This window comes from Lissotriton vulgaris, chromosome 9 (assembly GCF_964263255.1).
Source record: "Lissotriton vulgaris chromosome 9, aLisVul1.2, whole genome shotgun sequence".
Classification (NCBI taxonomy): domain Eukaryota; kingdom Metazoa; phylum Chordata; class Amphibia; order Caudata; family Salamandridae; genus Lissotriton; species Lissotriton vulgaris.
This window is the reverse complement of record NC_141697.1, coordinates 439,056,749-439,079,082: the sequence shown is the minus strand read 5'-3', so window position 1 is coordinate 439,079,082 and position 22,334 is coordinate 439,056,749. Positions and strand designations below refer to the sequence as shown.

Here is a 22,334-nt window from a genome sequence, read left to right as displayed (position 1 = left end):
GTGGCTCTTGGAGTATGGGGTGATGAGCTATCACAGAGGCAGGTAGGTGCGCCGCTCCATCAGTTGGCTGTTACATCAGGAATTAAAGGTTGGGACAGAGTTGACATTTCCACAACAGCAGCAGAAGTAGTGGTTTGAAAATCTACAGCAACAATTATTTTCTTGGCTAGCTACAACTCTGTCATGCCCTCTGGCCATACCTCGCTAACACAGACACAATACCAGACTTTAATCACCCAGAGTAGTAAGTCTTAAGTCTTACTTTAGTAGACATCCCCCGCACCCTAACACAAAAAAAAACAATCACTGCTAGAAGCCGGAGACTCCCTGGACTAAGCAATTTCTAGGATTAGAAACTCAAAACAATATACAAAAATACAGTAACAAGGATACATCTAATAATACACAAATTACAACATAATTATTCACAGCCATAAAAAATAAAAAAATCTGAATTTTAATGGGAAGGTTGGACATTTTTAATATTTACCTTTATTTCTACCAGAGGAAGCAATATACTACACTAGGCGCAAAACTCACAACATACAGAATAGCTTAGGGTGCCAGGCCACGGAGGGGTTTTCTGGGAGGTTTAGTAAGAAAATCTCCAAAATGTACATATTAATAGAGAACAATTCACGAGACACCTTTCGCAGGTAAAAGCCTCCATAGAGGACGCAGACTGGTAACAAACCTTTAAGGCACTCAGACAAGACAAGATATCGGCCCATTTAATTTAACTATTTAGACCAAATATACTACACGAGGCAACAACTAAAGAGAATACAGAGATTCTTCTGAGGGGTCCCGCAGAAAAGGAAACTGCTCTTGAAATGGTCTGGAATTGCTGAAAGGTCAGGGTCTTTTGGATGGCAGAGCAACAGATGCTTGATTAAGTTTTTGATCATCCCATTACTCACTCCTCATTCTTTTTTTGCATATTCTGGAAGAGCTGGACCTTAACAGGTATGAGAGAACCTGTTTGGTCTTCGAGCTTGCAAAAAAGTGACCCTGCACAATGTCCCCCCCCCAACCCCAACTCACTCAGGCCAAATGGAAGGCTGGTTTAGATACCTGTAGGTTAATGAAAGTGCCCATTTACAGGGTGCATGGGGGCCCCCAAACTACCGTTCGATATGGGATACAAGGCTTCAATACCAGAGCGGTAAAGAAACAAAGATCCCAGGTCCACAAAGCTAAATATATGATTACAGACATGTATATGTCGGTTAACTCTGCATGAGCCCTGTGAGTTTGAATGAATGAATTTGCTTGGAAATTGAAAATGTTTGATTAAAAATGCATATACAGAACAAAGGCTGTTACTTGCCAAAAGTCAAATATCATACTTCTGTTGCAAAACATTCCATTAGTGGTCCAACAAGAAATGGTAAAAACAGGAGTTCTTTTAGATTGTGTATATAACGTCTGTAGGGCAGATGTGATTTACACTTGGAAAACGAACCTGATGAGCCGAAAATCTGCCGCAGTGCACCACACAACAGAAAAAAAAGCAAAATATATCACGGAAACCTAAAACGATCAGCAAGACGCACACAGGCATGGTCGCAGCAGCTGGCGCGTTTCATAAAAGCGGAGTAAAACTGAGCAGACATCTTACCTGAGAGCCGGTTACCACAATGGTTTTACCGAGGTTCTCACACATAAAGGACAAGGCTGACGATGTGTAGGCCATCGTGTCGGTACCATGTAAAACCACAAAGCCATCATATTGTTCATAGTTTTTCTGAGGATGAGAAGAAGTTGTTAAAACAATGTGTTTGCTAGCTAATACAGTACTCATATTTCTCAACATTTTCCAGCCCTAATGGCTTTACCACCCATTAGCACAGAATAGTTAGGAAAGCCAACCATGGCAAGCTGATGCAATGGTTACATTTTCTTACTTTGCAATCCCATGGCACAAAACTAAAACTGAAAAAATCATGCTGCCATCTAAACATGGCGGCCAAATGCTTGCAACCCCCCCCCCCCACGTAAAAAAAACGAGAAATAAATAACCAATTTTAAAAGACCTGTATGAGTGCTTCTCTGAAGGCAGGTGTACTTGGTAGAGCTAGATAAACACTTTACAGTTGCTCTCAAATAATTTTAATTGGCGCAAAGAAAAAGGTACCATTGTCTGTGAAGACCCCTAGCCCCATGCTACAAGCTGGGGTAGGCGGAAGCAAAACGTGAATAACAGCTGAGCCCCTCTGTTTGTATATATGTTTATATGTATGTCTGAATTGATTTCTTTTTTTAAAGATATTAGGAGGCTGGTGAATGAGCTAAAGCAGTCTCCTAGTCAGAACCAACCCCACCGACACCCAAAAAATAAGCAAAAGGAAGGCAATGCCATTCAACAGCTACACATATATGTTACAGGTAGATTTAGGTTTTGGAACCTACATTTCAATAGTGGGAGCAACCAAATCAGGCGTGGGACAGGTAGCCTTAGGAGTAAATCTTTGCACCTTCCAGCAGCAGTAAGCAGTACAATTTCAGTAGCACTTTTTCATTAGCATACTATCAAAATACTCACATTTGAAATATAAATAGCAGTGAAGTTTAACGACTGGCACTGTTTCAGAACCTAGAGGTGCAGTAAATAATTAAACAACCAGGATCTTGTGCCTTCGCTTACCAAAGTAGTTAAAATTAATTGAACTACAGGACTACGTAGTCCCCATCGTTCAAAGTGATCTTGATTACAAAAGTTCATAACTGTGGAGATGGTTATGAAAATTAAGAACAACAGCATTAGCAAACAAATACTGGCGAAAGCAGCGAGTTTCGCTTTTAAGCCATACCCCGGAGGACGCCAAGGAAGATTCAACCGTGCCTACTGATCCGTCTCTTCAAGACATCATGAGCACCATTGCTAGCATGAAGGAGACCATCGGCCAGCATATGAGGCTCTAGCTCACAAAATCGACACGGTTGCTATCGATGTCACATTGATCAGAGCCGATTTGTCTAAAACCAACGAGAAGGTGAAATCGTTTGATTTGAAGATTGGCAACCTGAAATCAACTAACGACCTCATGTCTCATCGACTGGAGGATTTCGAGAATAGGGCAAGACGCAACAACATTCGCGTCATAGGTGTCCTGGAAAACCCCGAGAATCATTCGATGGACCTCCTGGTGGAAGACCTGGTCTTGAACCATCTTGCCCCTACAGGACTGAGCAAGTTCTTTGCAGTGGAGCGTGCCCATCGCGTTCCGGGTGGTAAGCCGAAACCGGGCGTCCCTCCGAGGCCTATCATTGCCAAGCTCTTTCACTTCAGAGACCGGGATGTTATCCTGCAGGCTTCGAGGGTGAGCGGCCCGGTAAAATTCGAAAACTCTAAAGTTAACTTCTACCTGGATTTCACTCAACTCGTCCAGAGGCAAAGGATGGGTTTTCAGGGTGTGAAGCGACGTCTCCGTGACTTGGGCCTGAAATAGGCGATGCGCTTTCCTACCAGGCTTCGTGTAGAATACGAGGACCGGACATTTTTCTTTGATCGACCAGAGAATGTGAGTGACTGGCTGGATTCTCTGCCTGCCCGGAACAACAGAACTGAGCACCCTGGTGGTGCCGAGGGTGGTGAGCAGGAGCAGAAACGATGATTCGGCCCCTGATTTCTGAAAACTTGACTTTGTGCAGCTGGGTTCTATAATCTCCTTATTTTTGTATTTCATTGTTGTGTGCCCGAGGGTGGCGGGGGTGGTGGGTCTCTTTCCTCCTCCAGGGGCTTTTTTTTTTATAGATTGGGTAATGGTAGGGTGACAGGCACACTGCAAGTTGGGGTGGCTTTCTAATGCAGGGGTGCAGGGAGGGGGGAGTTGTAACGGGATTTGGTTGGGGGGTGGGGAGGGGTGTTTGTAAGTTTGTTTTTCTTCTTCAAGGCAACGTATTGTTTTTCTCTATGACTCGAATGTTGTGCTCTTTGTGGGGTGAGTTCTGCATCACTTGTTGGGATGGGGGGTAGTGGGTTGAGGTTAATATCTTGGAATGTTAATGGGTTGGGCGATAGGATAAAACGGGGTGTGGTGCTGCAATTCCTGCGTCGCATGTCCCCCGATGTGGTTCTTTTACAGGAGACGCATCTGGTGGGCAACACTTGTCATGCCATTAATAGGTGGGGTTATCGCCTTGTCGCACACTCTGTTTTCACCACTGGCTCTAGGGGGTGGGCATTCTTGTTTGGTCCTCTCTCCCCCTGGAGATAGACAATGTAATCCTCGACGACAGGGGCGCTACGCCGCCCTCACTGGCAGATGGGAGGGTAGGACTATTTCGTTGCTCACTATATATGTTCCTCCGGGCCTCCAGACCTCCACTTTTTCAGATATTGTGCAAGCTGTGCTGGAACTTCCTGATGGTATTTTGGTTATGGGCGGGGACTTTAACTCTGTTGTTTCTGGTACCGTAGATCGTCATCCCCCCAGGGAGCTTCCTAAATCCCAGTCATGGCTTAGTGGAGTTTTGGACGCTTTTGGTTTGATAGACGGCCGGAGGTTGATGCATCCAACGCAGAGTCAGTACACCTTTCACTCTGGGGCTCATGGAAGTCTTTCTAGACTCGATTAGGTCCTCATGCCTGCTGCCCAGTCCCCTTCTATTAGAGAGATTCAACACCTCGCCCGGGGCTTTTCAGACCATTCCCCAGTGTGGCTTTGTATGGATACTGGAGTGAGTAGTGCGGGGCGAGTCGCTCCCATAAACCCCTGGTACTTGCGAAATCCCAAAACCCGCACCAGTTTGATAAAGTCCCTAGATCAATACTTCCTTGAAAACGAGGGGTCTGTGTCCTCATCTGTGTCACTGTGGGAAGCCTTCAAGACTGTCACTCGTGGGCATGCCTTATCCTTGATTTCTGAAGCCAAGAAAACCAAGAATGAAGAGGTTGTGCATCTTGAGGCCGAAATAATCAAACTGGAGAATGACTTAGAATTAGGTGTTACCCATGATCGACTCCACGCCCTTGGTCTAAAGCAGCTGGATTATAAGTCCCTTGTTACGGACGCTGCCAAAACAATGCACAGGGAGCAACAGGTCAGGTTGTATGATGTCGGGGACAAGGCGGGTAAATTGATTGCGTGGCTTGCGTGGCTTGATAAGAAAGAAAGGGCGAATCGTGTGGTCCTCGTGATTCGGAATTTGAATGAAGAGTGTGTGACTGACCCGAGCGAGATTGTGGAGTGTTTTGCGGACTATTTTCGTACTGTGTATTCCCCGGTGTCTGATAGAGATGAGGAAGACTCCCATCTGTTGCTACGCGATATTACGTTGCCATGCCTATCGGAGGTGGACCGAGACTTGATGGAAACTCCATTGTCTGCGGATGAGATTGCGATCGCTATTCGTTCTGTTCGCTCCGGCAAGGCCATGGGCCCGAACGGTATACCCATCGAATTATACAAACTGCGCCCTGATAAAGTCGCACCATATCTCCGAGATATGTTCATGGAGTCACGAGACCTTGGCGCCCTCCCTTGTGATCAGCGTTTAGCTACAATTGTGGTAATTCCTAAGGAGGGCAAGCCTCGGGATCGCTGCTCCTCGTACAGGCCCATCTCTCTGTTGAATGCTGAACCTAAAATCCTAGCTAAAGTTCTGGCTAACCGGTTGATTACGGTGATTGCTGACCTGATCCATCCGGACCAATCTGGTTTTATCCCGCATCGTAACACCGCACTCAACTTGCGGCGCTTGCATGGTGTTCTCGCGAGGGCTGGGTCACTTAACGAGTCGGCCATCTTGGCTTCCTTGGACGCCACAATGGCCTTTGACACTATCGAATGGCCTTACCTCTGGGCCGCCCTCGCGAAATTTGGTTTCGGTTTGGAGTTTATCGGGTGGGTGAAACTGCTGTACAAGGAACCGCAGGCTCAGGTGGTTGTCAATGGCCGGGTATTCAATTCCTTCACTCTTGGGAGGGGTACAAGACAGGGGTGCCCGCTGTCCCCCTTGCTTTTTGCACTTGCCTTGGAGCCCCTCGCAGCTTGGCTCCGCTGGGAGCCTTCGATAAAGGGTATTCAGTGGACTCCCGATTTTGAAGACCGGATCTCGCTTTATGCGGATGATATCCTCTTATACCTCACCTCCCCCGAAAATCGCTTAACGTCTTGTTCGATGTTCTCACCTCCTTTGGCAAGAATTGAAGTCTAGTTATCAATTGGACTAAATCCTGTGTCTATGTGATTTCAGGTGGTCTTCCCCCCTTGCCGCGTAGATTTCCCATTCAGGTTTCGCAAACGGGATTCAAATATCTGGGGATCTTCATATCATTGGACCCTGTTGCTCGCTATGAGCGCAATTTGCTCCCCCCTCTCCAGAGGTTGAAGCTTGACGTGGTTCGTTGGAGTAGATTGCCATTGTCGCCGCTCGTCGTGCCGCGCTCTTTAAAATGATGTCCCTGCCACGTTTTCTGTATGGACTTCAGAACTCACTCGACACCATCCCGGCGAGTTACTTCCGGGAGGTGGAAAGCTTACAGAGGCGACTTATCTGGGACGGGCGTGCAAGAATCGCTCTCGCTAAGCTAACCCTCCCCTGGTGTGATGGGGGCATGGCGCTCCCAGATATCAGGCGGTACTATTGGGCCTCCCAGTTGAGTGTGATTAATTACGCGACGTATGCACCCAGCCCAAACCCGTCATTTGAGATGGACAAGTATAAGCTGCTGGGTGGGAATTACAACAGGGCGCTCTACTCTAAGGTAGCAGGGAGGAATTTAACAGGACCTACTAAGATTGCCGTGCGAGTCTGGTGTGATGCAACTTCTGCTTTGGGTTGGAAGGATCGATTGACACGTGCGACTCCATTGTATGCGTGGGAGAGATTGGGATGCCTCTGGATAACAAAAGGTTTTGAGAAATGGGACATGATTGGAATTATCAGAGTGGGTGACCTTTGGGCTAAGGGTGCTGACAAGACTTTTGAGACGTTAAAGAATGAATATGAACTGAGTGACAGGGAGTTTTTTACATATGCGCAGGTTCGTCATGCCTTGACCTCGGTCTTCGCCTCCGATCCCAATATTCCTGAGTCCTCCCCGCTGGAAGATCGTGTACTCGATGGTCATCTGCCTGATAGTACGATTTCACTAATATATAAAAAGTTGATCAACAATCGGGCAGATCTCCTCGTACGTCTCAGGGAGGCCTGGACTGGGGACGGGCTGGAACTGGATGATGAAGACTGGCAGTCCGCAATATCTTCCCCTAAGGAGGTGGCCATTCCCGCCCGTCTCCGCCTCGTCCAGCTTAAGATCCTTCATCGTGTGTATGTCACTGGTCCTCGGTTGGTCTCCATGGGTTTTTCTGCGGATGGGTTATGTAAGCGTGGCTGTGGATTGAGTGGTACTTTCCTCCATATCATTTGGGAATGCCGGGAGGTGGCCGCATTTTGGAATCGAGTGCATGCTGTGATGGAGTGTGTCACCGGGGTTGCTTTGCTGCCTGAGGCCCAGAGATGTTTGTTGAATGTGTGGGAGCCGAATGATTACAACGTCGCCCAGACTGTGGGCGGCCCTTGAGAACATGATCGCAAAGAGAGACATTGCGCAGTTGTGGGGTTCCTGGCGGCCGCCCACCGTGTCAGTATGGAAGGAAAATATGGATTGGTGTATGTTCAGAGAGAAGACTGTATTTGGCTAGGGGCAAGCCTGGGGCGTGGACTACAATCTGGAGTCAGTGGAACACCTATAGAGGGAACATATGTACACCCCCGTTCGAGGATACTCCAGACATCTCCTTCTCCCCCTGATCCGACATTCCTTGTCTAATCTCTACTTGTTACTACTTTCTGACTCTCCCCACTGACCCCCCCCGACCAACTCCACCGTTTACAAATTTGTTCATCTTGCAATTGAGGCTCCCCCCCCGTACAAGCGCAACTTCATGTTCAATGTCTTAGGCCTTGAGACTTGTTTGTTTCTTTTCTTTGTTCTTCTTTTATAAAAAAACAAAATACTATTGTATCCTGGCTTCATCCTGAGTTGCTACGAACATTATCCTGCACTCATCATCATTGATGTCATTTGAGATGTCATCAGTGATGTCACTGACCATGTCATGAATGATGTAATATGTGACATCATCAGCAGTGGATTGCGAGTGCGCGAAATATAGTTAGTACAACTAACCATATAGGAGCAATTTCGATGGTTTCGTATGAGTGAAATGTCCAGCTAACTATAACACCCCTAAAACCTATAGTTTTTTGAGTGAATTTCAAAGGTTTTTTAAAAGCTAATTCCTAACTACATAAGGCCTGAAACCTATGGTTTTTTGCAGTGAATTTGCAAGATTTTTTAAATGCTAATTCCTAACTATATTAGGCCTGAAACCTATGGTTTTTTCAGTGAATTTGCAAGGTTTTTTAAATGCTAATTCCTAACTATATAAGGCCTGAAACCTATGGTTTTTTAATTGAATATGCAAGGTTTTTTAAATGCTAATTCCTAACTATATAAGGCCTGAAACCGATGTTTTTTTCATTGAATTTCGACGGTTTTTTAAAAGACAATTTTTAAATGTATTAATTTGTTTTTTTAATACTGATTTACTACACTTTTGCAGGCAGGTGTTCAGAGGGCACGCCCCCTTTTTACAACACTCTGCAGCACAACCCCTGGCGCGTTTGCAGAGGAGCAACTCATTTCCCTTGCATACTGGGGGTCCCTGGGGGGCAACTAGCCCACCAGGAGCCTCCAGTATAAGCCAGGGGGCTGCATTGCAGAGAGGTGTAATGAGGCCACACCCTTTTTTTATACCTCTCTGCAACGCAGCCCCCGGGCGTGTTTGCAGAGGGGGAACTAATTCCCCTTGCATACTGGGGGTCCCTGGGGGCCAACTAGCCCACCTGGAACCTGCAGTATGCGCCAGGGGGCTGCACTGCAGAAAGATGTAATGAGGCCACACTTTTTTACACCTCTCTGCAGCGCAACCCCTGGCGTGTTTGCAGAGTAGGAACTAATTCCCCTTGCATACTGGGGGACCCTGGGGGCCAACTAGCCCACCAGGAGCCTCCAGTATGCGCCAAGGGGCTGAGTTGCTTTGCCCCAGGGGCGGAAGTCCCCGGGGAAGTGGGGGGGGGGGATTGTAGACCCCCCACACTTCTTTATCACTATGCCCCTGCGATTTGGTCCCCCTGTGGGGTAATTTTTTAAAAAACAGACCAGGTTTTAAAAATATATATATTTGGTCCTTTTTAGGTCGAAGCCTGCATTGCAGGGCATGGCCCTGCTGCAGGCAAAGAGATATTGTGAGCAAGGGAACTTCAGTATGGCGTGAAGCCACGCCCCTTTTTACCATTGGCAGGCCTCTGGAAACGGAGGCCTGTCATTGGAAAAAGCTCCTGTTTAGCAGATTTGTCTGCTCTGGATCCCGCCTCTCGAGGACTCCATGACCTGCCTTACGGTAGCACGACAATATTTTTTGAAATATTGCCTTGGTAACCATGAGGCAGGTCAGGGAGTCCTGGAGGGGCGGGATTCAGTATCCTGTTCCCGCCCCGTTTTTATTGTAGTATGGGCACGAGCCGATTCAGGTCTGTGAACGAGCTTCACAGTGGAACAGCTTGTGCACCGCAAGTAACAATTATCACAGCATGAGACCCCACTTATCACAGCATGTCAACAGGCACCCCAGGCTGATAGAGCACTCAACTATAATTAATGTGCAGTTGAGTGCTCCAGCAGTGTGGGGCGCCTCTCTGCATGCTGTGATAATTATCACTTTGGGGCCTCATGCTGTGATAATTAGGGTGGCATGCTCTATTTGCAGCACTGAACATTTTCAAAGAAGGCGAAGCAGGGACATTCATTGGAGACACTCACCCTCACGCCCTCACCCCCCTCACTCGCCCTCACCCCATCAAACCCCCTGACCCCTCACACACCTCCTCACCGTCACACCCCCTCACTCTCACACCCCCTCACACACCCTCTCACCCTCACACCCCCTCACCTTCACACACCCTCTCACTCTCACACACCCTCACCCTCACACCCCCTCACCCTCACACCCCCTCACCCCCTAACACCCCCCTCACCCTCACACCCCTCACCCTCACTACCCCTCAACCACCCTCACACCCCTCACCCTCACACCCCCTCACCCTCACACCTCCTCACACACTCTCACCCTCACACCCCTCACACACCCTCGCTCACCCTCACTCACCCTCACCCTCTCACCCTCACTCACCCTCACACCCTCACTCACCCTCACACCCTCATTCACCCTCACACCCCCTCACCCTCACACCCCCTCACTCTCACACACCCTCAACCCCTCACCCTCACACTCCCTCACCCCCTCTCACCCTCACACACCCTCACTCACTCTCACACCGTCACCCTCCCTCACACCCCCTCACCCTCTCACCCTCACACACCATCACCCTCAAAAACCCTCACACTCACACACCCTCACCCCCACTCACCCTCACTCACCCTCACTCACCCCCACACACCCTCACATACCCTCACATACCCGCATAGCATAACAAAACATAGCATAGCATAACAAACAAAAGCATAGGATAGAAAAAGCACAGCATAACAAAACAAAGGATAGGATAGCAAAACAATACATAGCATAACAAAACACTACATAGCATAGCATAACAAAACACAACAAAACATAGCATAGCATAACAAAACAAACCATAGCATAACCTCATAGATGCTATTAAACATTCCTCCCCAGTGCTGCGCTGTCCATTGGAACTAGTGCTGAATGGACGTCCAATGGTCGTGCGCAGCACTGGGGAGGTAGTGCTGCCGTCGGCCAATGCACCGAGGCAGCACTTAAGGGGTTAACATAACAAAGAATAACAAAACAAAACATAGCATAGTAAAACAAAACATAGCATAGCATAACATAACACAACAAAACAGCATAACATAACAAAACATAGCATAACATAACATAAAACAAAGCATAGCATAACAAAACATAGCATAACAAAACATAGCAAAACACAACAAAATATAGCATAGCATTACTAAACACAACAAAACATAGCATACATAACAAAACACAGCATTGCAAAGCATACCAAAACATAGCATAAGAAAACACAACAAAACATAGCATAACCAAACACAACATAGCATAGCATAACTAAACAAAGCTTAGCATAACAAAACATAGTATAACAAAGCATAGCATAACAAAACATAGCATAACAAAACATAGCATAGCAAAACATAGCATAGCAAAACAAAGCATAGCATAATAAAACACAACAAATCATAGCAAAACACAACAAAACATAGCATAGCATAACAAAGCATAGGATAGCAAAACTAAACATAGCATAGCATAACATAACAAAACAAAGCATAGGATAGCAAAACAAAGCATAGGATAGCAAAACAAAGCATAGCATAACAAAACATAGCATACCATAAAAAAACATAGCATAACAAAACACAACACATAGCATAACAAAACATAGCAAAACACAACAAAACATAGCATAGCATAACACACAACAAAACATAGCATACATAACAAAACATAGCATTGCAAAGCATAGCAAAACCTAGCATAGCATAACAAAACACAACAAAACATAGCATAGCATAACAAAATACAACATAGCATAACAAAACACAACATAGCATAGCCTAACAAAACAACACTTGGCATAACATAACAAAGCATAGCATAAAAAAGCATAGCATAACAAAGCATAGCATAACAAAGCATAGCATAACAAAGCATAGCATAGCAAAACAAAGCGTAGCATAATAAAACACAACAAAGCACAGCATAGCATAACAAAAAATAGCATAACAAAGAATAGCATATCAAAACACAGCAAAGCATAGCATAGCATAACAAAACACAACAAAACATAGCATAACAAAACAAAGCATAGGATAGCAAAACTAAACGGAGCATAGCATAACAAAACAAAGCATAGGATAGCAAAACAAACATAGCATAGCATAACAAAACATTGCATAACATGACAAAATATAGCATAACAAAACACAACACATAGCATAACAAAACAGCAAAACACAACAAAACATAGCATAGCTTAACAAAACACAACAAAACATAGCACAGCAAAACAAAACATATAATAGCATAGCAAAACATAGCATATCAAACACAACAAAACATAGCATAGCATAGCATAACAAAACATAGCATAGCAAAGCATAGCATAATAAAACACAACATATAGAATAGCATAACAAAACATAGCATAGCATAACAAAGCATAGCATAGCAAAACATAGCATAGCATAACAAAGCATAGCATAACAAAGCATAGCATAGCATAACAAAACATAGCATAACAAAACATAGCATAGCAAAACAAAACATAGCATAGCAAAACACAACCAAACATAGCGTAGCATGACATAGCATAGCAAAACACAACCAAACATAGTGTAGCATGACATAGCATAGCAAAACACAACAAAACATAGCATAACAAAACAAAGCATAGGATAGCAAAACATAGCATAGCAAAACAAAACATAGCATAGCAAAACAAAACACAACAACACATAGCATAACAAAACACAACAAAACATAGCATAGCATAACAAATCATAGCAAAACACAACAAAGCATTGCATAGCATAACAAAACAGAACATAGGATAGCAAAAAAACATAGCATAGCATAACAAAACAAAGCATAGAATAGCAAAACAAAGCATAGAATAGCAAAACAAAACATTGCATAGCACAACAAAACATAGCATAGCATAACAAAATTCAACAACACATAGCATAACAAAACATAGCAAAACACAACAAACCATAGCATAGCTTAACAAAACACAACAAAACATAGCATAACAAAACAAAACATATCATAGCCTAGCAAAACATAGCATAGCATACCAAACACAACAAAACATAGCATAGCATAACAAAACATATCATAGCCTAGCAAAACATAGCATAGCAAAACAAAGCATAACACACACAACCACGCACACACAACCACAACCACACACACAACCGCACACACAACTATCTATCTCTCTATCTATCAATCTATCACCCTCACTCTATCTGTCTATCGATCTTTCGCCCTCACTCTGTCTATCTATCGCCCTCACTCTGTCTATCTATCGCCCTCACTCTATCTATCGCCCTCACTCTATCTATCGCCCTCACTCTATCTATCGCCCTCACTCTATCTGTCTATCTATCTACCTACCTACCTACCTACCTATCTATCACCTTCACTCTATCCATCGCCCTCACTCTATCCATCGCCCTCACTATCTATCGCCCTCACTCTATCTATCTATCGCCCTCACTCTATCTATCTATGGGCCCGATTCACAGAAGGAATTTAAGACTCAATCCTAAACTTACTACTATTTTGGTATTCACAGAATACACTTACTACTTTTGGCATTCACAGAATGAACTTACTACTTTTGGTATTCACAGAAGTTAGGATTTTGTCTTACGTTTGTCTTAAGACAAACTTAAGACAAAATCCTAACTTCTGTGAATACCAAAAGTGGTAAGTTTCCAAAAGTAGTAAGTGCATTCTGTGAATACCAAAATAGTAGTGAGTTTAGGATTGAGTCTTAAGTTCATTCTGTGAATCGGGTCCTATCTATCTATCTATCTATCTATCTATCTATCTATCTATCTATCTATCTATCTATCTATCTATCTATCTATCTATCTATCTATCTATCTATCTATCTATCTATCTATCTATCTATCTATCTATCTATCTATCTATCTATCTATCTATCTATCAGTCTATCTATCCTTTGCCCTCACTCCATCTATCGCCCTCACTCTATCTATCGCCCTCACTCTATCTTGATATCGCCCTCACTCTATCTATCTATCTATCTATTGCCCTCACTATCGATCACCCTCACTCTATCTATTGCACTCACTATATATCGCCCTCACTCTATCTATCATTCTATCTATCTATTTATCTAGATACTGATCGCCATCACTCTATCTATCTGTCTATCTATCTATCGCCCTCCCTCTATCTATCTATCGCCCTCCCTCTATCTATCTATCTATCTATCACCCTCACTCTATCTATCTATCGGCCTCACTCTATCTATCTATCGCCCTCACTCTATCTATCTATCTATCTATCTATCTATCTATCTATCTATCTATCTATCTATCTATCTATCTATCTATCTATCTATCTATCTATCTATCTATCTATCTATCTATCTATCTATCTACCTACCTAGATAAGACAAACTTAAGACAAAATCCTAACTTCTGTGAATACCAAAAGTAGTAAGTTTATTCTGTGAATGCCAAAAGTAGTAAGTGCATTCTGTGAATACCAAAATAGTAGTAAGTTTAGGATTGAGTCTTAAGTTCATTCTGTGAATCGGGTCCTATCTATCTATCTATCTATCTATCTATCTATCTATCTATCTATCTATCTATCTATCTATCTATCTATCTATCTATCTATCTATCTATCTATCTATCTATCTATCTATCTATCTATCTATCTATCTATCTATCTATCTATCTATCTATCTATCTGCCTCACTCACTCTATCAATCTATCTATCTTTTGCCCTCACTCCATCTATCGCCCTCACTCTATCTATCGCCCTCACTCTATCTATCGCCCTCACTCTATCTATCTATCTAACTATTGCCCTCACTATCGATCACCCTCACTCTATCTATTGCACTCACTATCTATCGCCCTCACTCTATCTATCTATCATTCTATCTATCTATTTATCTAGATACTGATCGCCATCACTCTATCTATCTGTCTATCTATCTATCGCCCTCCCTCTATCTATCTATCACCCTCCCTCTATCTATCTATCTATCGCCCTCCCTCTATCTATCTATCGCCCTCACTCTATCTATCTATCCCCCTCACTCTATCCATCTATCCCACTCACTCTATCGCATCACCACAGCATTACTCAGCACCACCACAGCATCACTAAGGGGCACAACAACATCACTATGCGCTACCACAGGATCATTGAATGCCACCGCATCACTAGTCACCACCACATCACTCAGCGCCACCACAGCATCAATCTGTGCAACCATTCAACAACAACTGGGCCAAATATGTTCTCTCAATGTTTCAAGCTTTATTACAATTGTCACAAAAAGAGGTTAGTAGTTCACTTCTGTTCTTGGATTTTCGTCACAATAAAATACACTGAACATATTCTTCACAAAAGTTATTTACAAAAGTTTAAGCTATTGCCATTATAAATTACAATAACTTGTATTTACGTTTTAATTAAAAAAATTAAAAGCCATTGTTATTTGTAATATCAATACATCTAAGTCACGTGAATACAACACATATTGCATTACAAATGCTATAGGTGTCACAAGTTATAACTATTGGCACTGTAAATGACAAAGCTATTATTTTTGCTATTTTCAAAACCAACACATAAATAAAAAATGTGTCATTTACAATACCAATAGCTCAAACTTTCCGAATGCGAGACCTTATGCATTGCAAATGCTTGTTTGTCCTTGTGGGACCACCTGGGCAGGCCTAGGGTGTCAGGGTGTATCTACCCTGACCCCTTTTTGTGTTCTTCACGTTTGTTTTTTGCTTTCTTTTGCCTTTGTCTGTCGAGCACAAGATGGATGCCAACACTTCCTGGTTAGAAGTGTTGACAGCCAGCCAATGAGCATGCAGCTTTCTCAGGAAGGCATGCTGATTGGCTGCCACTGTCTGTCAACACTCCAAACCGGAAAGTGTTGGCAGCCATATTGTGCCTCGTTAGAACGAAGGCACAAGATAGCAGTGAAACAAAGGTGCAAAAAATGCAAAGGGAGCAGGGTAGAAGCACTCTGACCCCCTAGGCCTGCTCAGGGGGTCCCACAAGGACCCCCCATGCCCCAACATTTTTTTTTTTAAATCGCGATATTCCGAACGATTGAAAAGGACTTTTCTTGAGAAACATTTGGATTTGGATTATAATGTCCTATACTTTGGAATTTTTGAAAGACTGACTTTGAGGATGCTATAAATTACTCAAGTATGCCCGAATTGTGTGGGTAAAATTGATACCTAGTCACTTTGAATAAGAATGTACTGACGTCTCGTCTAACATTTGGAAGAAATATCTAGTTATAAGACAACAGGATACCGACATAACTTGAAGGAAATAAGAACGCCCTGAAGAAGTTCTGTTGTACAGAACGAAACGCATTGGCTGGCTGTGGTACATAAACTTAAGGAAAATAAAAGCATTTGAATATACACCAAGATTCAGCGCTTCAATAAGGACTCTAAGTGATATGATTTGATTGGACTTGTTGTGCAAGTGGTGCTGTGCCAAACTTTGGAATATTCTTTACTACTCTCTGCTACTCACTACTATTCTCACACTCTGCTACTCACACTCTGCTACTCACTACTATTCTCACACTCTGCTACTCACTACTATTCTCACACTCTGCTACTCACTACTATTCTCACACTCTGCTACTCACTACTATTCTCACACTCTGCTACTCACACTCTGCTACTCACACTCTGCTACTCACTCTCTACTCTCTACTCTCTACCTCTCTCTACTAGTCTCGGCCTCTCTACCTCCGCCTCTCTACCTCGGCCTCTCTACCTCGGCCTCGGCCTCTCTACCTCTGCCTCTCTACCTCTGCCTCTCTACCTCTGCCTCTCTACCTCTGTCTCTCTACCTCTCTCTACACACACATATACACATATATATGCATATGCATTTATATATATGTATGTGTATATATATATATATATATATATATATATATATATATATATATATATATATATATATATATATATATATATATATATATATACACATGAAAGAAATCCCGACCGCTTCTCGCTGCGGTCTTAGCGGGCGTAGACCTCCACTCCACAGTTTAGATCAGATGGATGTTAAATCATCGAAGCCACAACACCGATCAAAGTGCCAGCAGTGCAAAATTTATTTTTCAAAAAGTGTGTCAGAGCAAGTGCTCTTCCTGACACATTTTGCATTTCTGCATATCTATTTATTTATTTATTTATTTATGGGTTTCTATAGCGCTGGAATCGACTCCAACCGGAGTATCTCTGCGCTGTGATACCAGATAGAGTCCAACACTATGCAGATGAGAGAATGGGTCTAGATTTTATCGGTGAATAGCAGAGTTTTGAGTTGCTTCCTGAACTTTAAATGATCTGTGCAGAGCCTAAGGGTCAGGGGCAGTTTGTTCCACAGTGTAGGCCCCGCAACAGATAGGGCTTTCCCTCCATGTCTAGTTTTTTTTACACGAGGTACAGCCAGCAGAAAATTCTCACTAGATCTCAACGATCTGGAGGGAGTATAGAAGGTAAATTTCTGCTCCAGATATGTAGGGCCATTTCCATTCAGGCATTTGTGAATGATACAACATATCTTGAACTTGGCTCTTTGTCTAATGCTCAACCAGTGTAATTTCTGCAGCAGAGGTTTTGATGCTGTTCTAGGGGGAGCATTTAGAACAAGGCGGGCTGCCGTGTTCTGGACCACCTGAAGCCTGTCTAGAACTCCTTCATTGGCAGAAAGGAGTAGCCCGTTACAATAGTCAATGCGACTCAATATAAGGGCTTGCACCAATGTTCTTCTGGAGGAGTCCGGTAGCAGTGGAAAAATTCTACGCATCATGCTTATGATGTGGAAGCATGCGCCAGCTACCATATTGCTGTGCTGTTTGAGCGAAAGGTCCTGATCAAGGCGTATCCCCAGATTTTTGACAATCTGTTTAGGCTCTGGAACGACACCGAGATCAGAGGGCCACCAGTCAGGGGTCCACAGTAATTTGGCGTCTCCAAACAGCATTACTTCCGTCTTGCTGACATTGCACTGTAGGAAGTTGGTGGACATCCACAGTGCGACGGCTTTCATGCCAGCGGAGAAGGAGTTTCTTGTTTCTGTGGTGAGGTTACGAAATGGGAAGAGGAGCTGCGTGTCATCCGCATATGACACGGGGATGAAACCATATTTGCGCATCACTCTTGCCACTCTTACTATCTATATAAATACAAATATAAATGCATGCATACATATATGCATACATATGCATGGTATTTACATGAAAGTTTGAAAAACACTAATAAAAGCAAAGCTAAAAAGCCACCTCATTACAAACAGAATGGCTTTAACTTAAACAAGGGCGAGATCTATTGCATTTTCAATGCTTGTTTACCTTGGTTCCATCAAGAAGGCATTCAGATGCGTCACACATTTGCCATAAATTCTGAATTTTAGCACTCTAGTTGCTCATTAGATCACTGTAGTAAAGCTACTGCTCACCAGGGAAGTCTGCTGCTGGTATTCAAAGTGCATGTTTCAGTCTGCATGTCAGAATTTTTTTAATGAAATAGAAATATATTTGAGAAGTCACTCAAAATGTGCCCTAATTTTTCTTTCTGAAGCACTAATCATACTTTCTATGGCAAAATGAACCCCCTAATTTTTTCCTTTTTAAATTAAATATTTTCAGACTTACCACTTCATTCCAATCAAGATGGCTTCTGGTGTGCCATACTTTTGTCATAAGTAAGACTGTTAGCGCTCTAGTTGTTCTTTAGAACACTCTGGGACATTCTGTCATTGGGCTATACTTGGGCTACATCTGGGTGATATTTGGGCTACATTTGGGCTCTTTTGTCTCTGGTGGCCATCTTGGGAGACTGCATGTCAGAATTTGTTAATGAAATAGAAGAGGATTTTAGAAGTCACTCAAAATGTGTCCTAATTTTTTTCTGCAGCACTAATCATACTTTCTATGGCAGAATATACCCCCTCATTTTGTTCTTTTAAATTAAATGTTTTAAGAGTTACCACTTTATTCCAAACAAGAAGGCTTCAGGTGTCCCATATCTTTGTAATAAGTAGGACTTTTAGCGCTCTAGTTGTTCTTTAGAACACTCTCGGAAGCTGCAGTAGAACACAAAGGAATCAACTTATAGTCTCTGTCCTTGTTGGATGTACATGTTTTTTGAGTTTGAAAAGCTTTATTGAGTTGAAGAAAACAATATAAAACCTCAGTACAATAGCACAAATAAAGAGCAATAGGAATTAAAATAATTGTGGAGAATAATGTGCCAATAAACAAGAAAGGCCCCAAAAGGGGAAAACGCTATACAAAGAAAAAATGCTTTTATAACTTTTCATTTTGTGGGGAAGGAAGAGGGAAAGAAAGAGGGAAGAAAGGGAAAAAAGGGGGGATGGAAGGGGAACAGCAATAGAAAAATTTATGGTAAGAGAAATAAAGAGGTATGGAATACAGAGAAGTTCACAGTAATAATAATAACAGTAATACTAAATATAACAATAACATGTGATCAAGAGGCACTTTTAGATAAAAAGTCTGTTAAAGGGGACCAAAGAAAATCACGTTTCATCAACAATGGAATAGAAGAAGCACATGCACGATCTAGTCTATGATGATGGCAGAGCAAATTCCACCGAGCATTTTAAACCACGTTTGTAGTGTCTTTCCAATTAGTTGTTATAATTTGAAAAGCAATAGCTATGCAAAGATCAATAAATTTACGAGCATAGAGTGGGACATCCCAAACTGGAGCCAAACCACCCAGGAATACAGAAGAAATAACAAAGGGAACATTAGTAGATAAAATCTTATTAAGTGTAGACCAAATGTGGGACCACATAAGTTGGACCTTAGGACAAAGAAAAAACATGAAAGAAAACACAAAGAAATCAACTGACAGTCTCTGTCCTTGTTGGATGTACATGTTTTACTGAGAATGTCAGACTTCATTCTCACATGACTGAGAAAGATAATGTGAATTTACAGGAAATATGCGTTCAGCTTAGCTTATAGGTCCCCTGCCACACCACTGTGGGAAAAGCACGAGATAGTTTTCTTTCAAACATGATTCATGATATCCCAGCAGAAGGCTTTTTCACATGGTAAAATCACCTTAGAACACACCACAATTCCTAAAATGAGTATGGTACCATCAACAAATGATTTATGATGTAACTAAAGTCCTAAAACCTATTAACTGCAATGCTTTTTAATGAGGTGCTATCATGTATATTAGTCCCTAGATGGCTGCCAACACGTCTTGGATGAATTGCTGACAGCCAATCAGATCTCACGATGAGATGTGTAGTTAGGCTCCGCCCAGATATATATTTTTTTCCTTCTGATTTTCTCAGTAACTACTGGAGGGATTTACACCATTTAAACAAAAGGCACTTCTGCGTACCAGTCCCTACCATTTTTGCCAAGTTTGGTGTAATTCCATTCAGCGGTTCGGGCTGTAGCCGTGTCTGAACGTCCTATGGAAATTAACATGGGGAAAACACATTTTGGGATCCCCTTTTTTCTCGGCCCCCGCTTGACGAATCCCAACACTTTCAGGGAAGGAGCGAAGCGGAGCTGGCCTAAATTTTGGAAAATTACACACAAATTGCTCAACCGGCGCCAAAGTTATTCCCAATAGAATGTTGCGGATTTCCTATGGAAACTAGGTCCTAACTATATATATATATATATAAAATGATGAATGAAGAACACCGTCTGGTCGAAACGCGTCGCCAATAAACGCAATTTTCTACATGGACCCTGGTGTGCGAGTCTTTTTGTGGTTCCTGGGAAACGTACTTGCTGTGGGAGCCCTTTTGCACATATATATATATATATATATATATATATATATATATATATATATATATATATATATATATATATATATATATATATGTATATCTCAGATGCATATATACATAAATATACATAAACAAATATATTTCCACTACAATGTTACAGATTCTATCTTCCTCAGATAGTACACAATGGTTTGCTCAGTAGCTGCACAGATGACACAGCTGAATTTTCAAAACACATGAGTGAAGATTCCATTTGGAATGTGGAATCAATACAGTGCTGAGAGCTCTTCAGATATGTAGTAATGAGGTGGTGTTGTTAGTAATGTTCAGTCCGTCTGGATGCAGTGGTTTTAAACAGTACATCTAGAAGTTGTCTCTGGAGTCGAGTAGTTCTTACTTTAAGACATATCTGACTAATATCCACCTCTCAAATTAATTTCATATTTCACTATACTAATTCACCACTAATTTTTATGGGTTCTGAAGAAGCGTGCTACTCACCAAAAAAGTGCTTCAACACCCCATCAGGGGTAACAAGCACTATATAAATGCAAACTTGTTTTCCTCATCTATCCCTCGGCCATCATTCTGAATACAAACTCCAGCACACATAGGAGCCAAGCCTTATGTGTTGACCACCGGGTACTGTTGGCACCTGGATACTTTACAGAATTAGGTAGATCCAGGCCATCACAGGTACTTTTACAAATAGACACCTCTCCTTCTTTTGTTAAACTGAGTTACCAAAAGATTTTAAGTGTATATAGTTTTCCTGTTTTCCCGGTCCCGAAGAATCGAGAGTACATTTACGATACGCGAGAAAGATGTTGACCTATGATTCCTAACAACGGACACTCTACCATAAAATATTACACTCACACTCTGCTGTGTTCACTGTTTTTAATTAGGGCAGGAGACCCCCAGAATAAAGAATTCCACGCCAGGTACTTCCAGTCCTACTTTTTAAACCACATCTGTACATCTACACACTTCTTGCCCCATACCCGCACTTCACCATACGGCTGTTCGATAAAAGAGCTCTGATAAAGTGCCACTTTTTAGGTGAGCCCGTTGGGTATTGCACCGCCGCTCCAACGAGGAGCAGCCCATATGATGAAGCATGACACCTGAGAGGGTGTGTGAGGGTATTAAAATCCAACGACTGAATGGGAGGTTGTCCCTGTAAGCCGATTGCTGCTTTGAATCAACAAAACATTAATGCCTTAGGATAGATAACCTCGCTTAACAGTAAGATGACGCTATACCTAAATTATCTCTTCCTATGGACACAATTCCCTTGAGAACTCTATATATTTTAACCATCAATATTCAAAGGCAATTCAGTAAGGACACACATGCTCATTATTAAAGCATACTTTGCTATATTTATTCCATCAATTCCGTGAAAAATAAAAAGAAAATGATCTTTTTCCTTTTTTACATATATATATAAACATATACATCACGTAAATATATTATATATATATATATATATATATATATATATATATATATATATATATATATATATATATATATATATATATATATATATATATATATATACACAAAACAGCTCCACAGCTACCTCCAATCTTGTAGAAAGGCGAAGCAGGAAGACGGATCACAGGATCAGGTAAGTGAAGATTTTTTATTTAGATTTTCAGCAAAGACGCGTTTTGGGCTCGAGAGCC

General features: G+C 42.4%; 1 protein-coding gene across 4 annotated transcripts in view; it reads right to left on the bottom strand.

Moving 5' to 3' along the window:
- LOC147690253 (60 kDa lysophospholipase-like) overlaps positions 1 to 22,334 on the bottom strand; it is a 520,410-nt gene that overhangs the window by 346,830 nt on the left and 151,246 nt on the right. For all 4 annotated transcript variants that reach the window (XM_086937888.1, XM_086937890.1, XM_086937887.1 and 1 more), the window contains one exon: positions 1,622 to 1,747. In XM_086937888.1, coding sequence (XP_086794014.1) covers positions 1,622 to 1,747 — 126 coding nt within the window. The remainder of the gene's footprint in view (positions 1 to 1,621; positions 1,748 to 22,334) is intronic.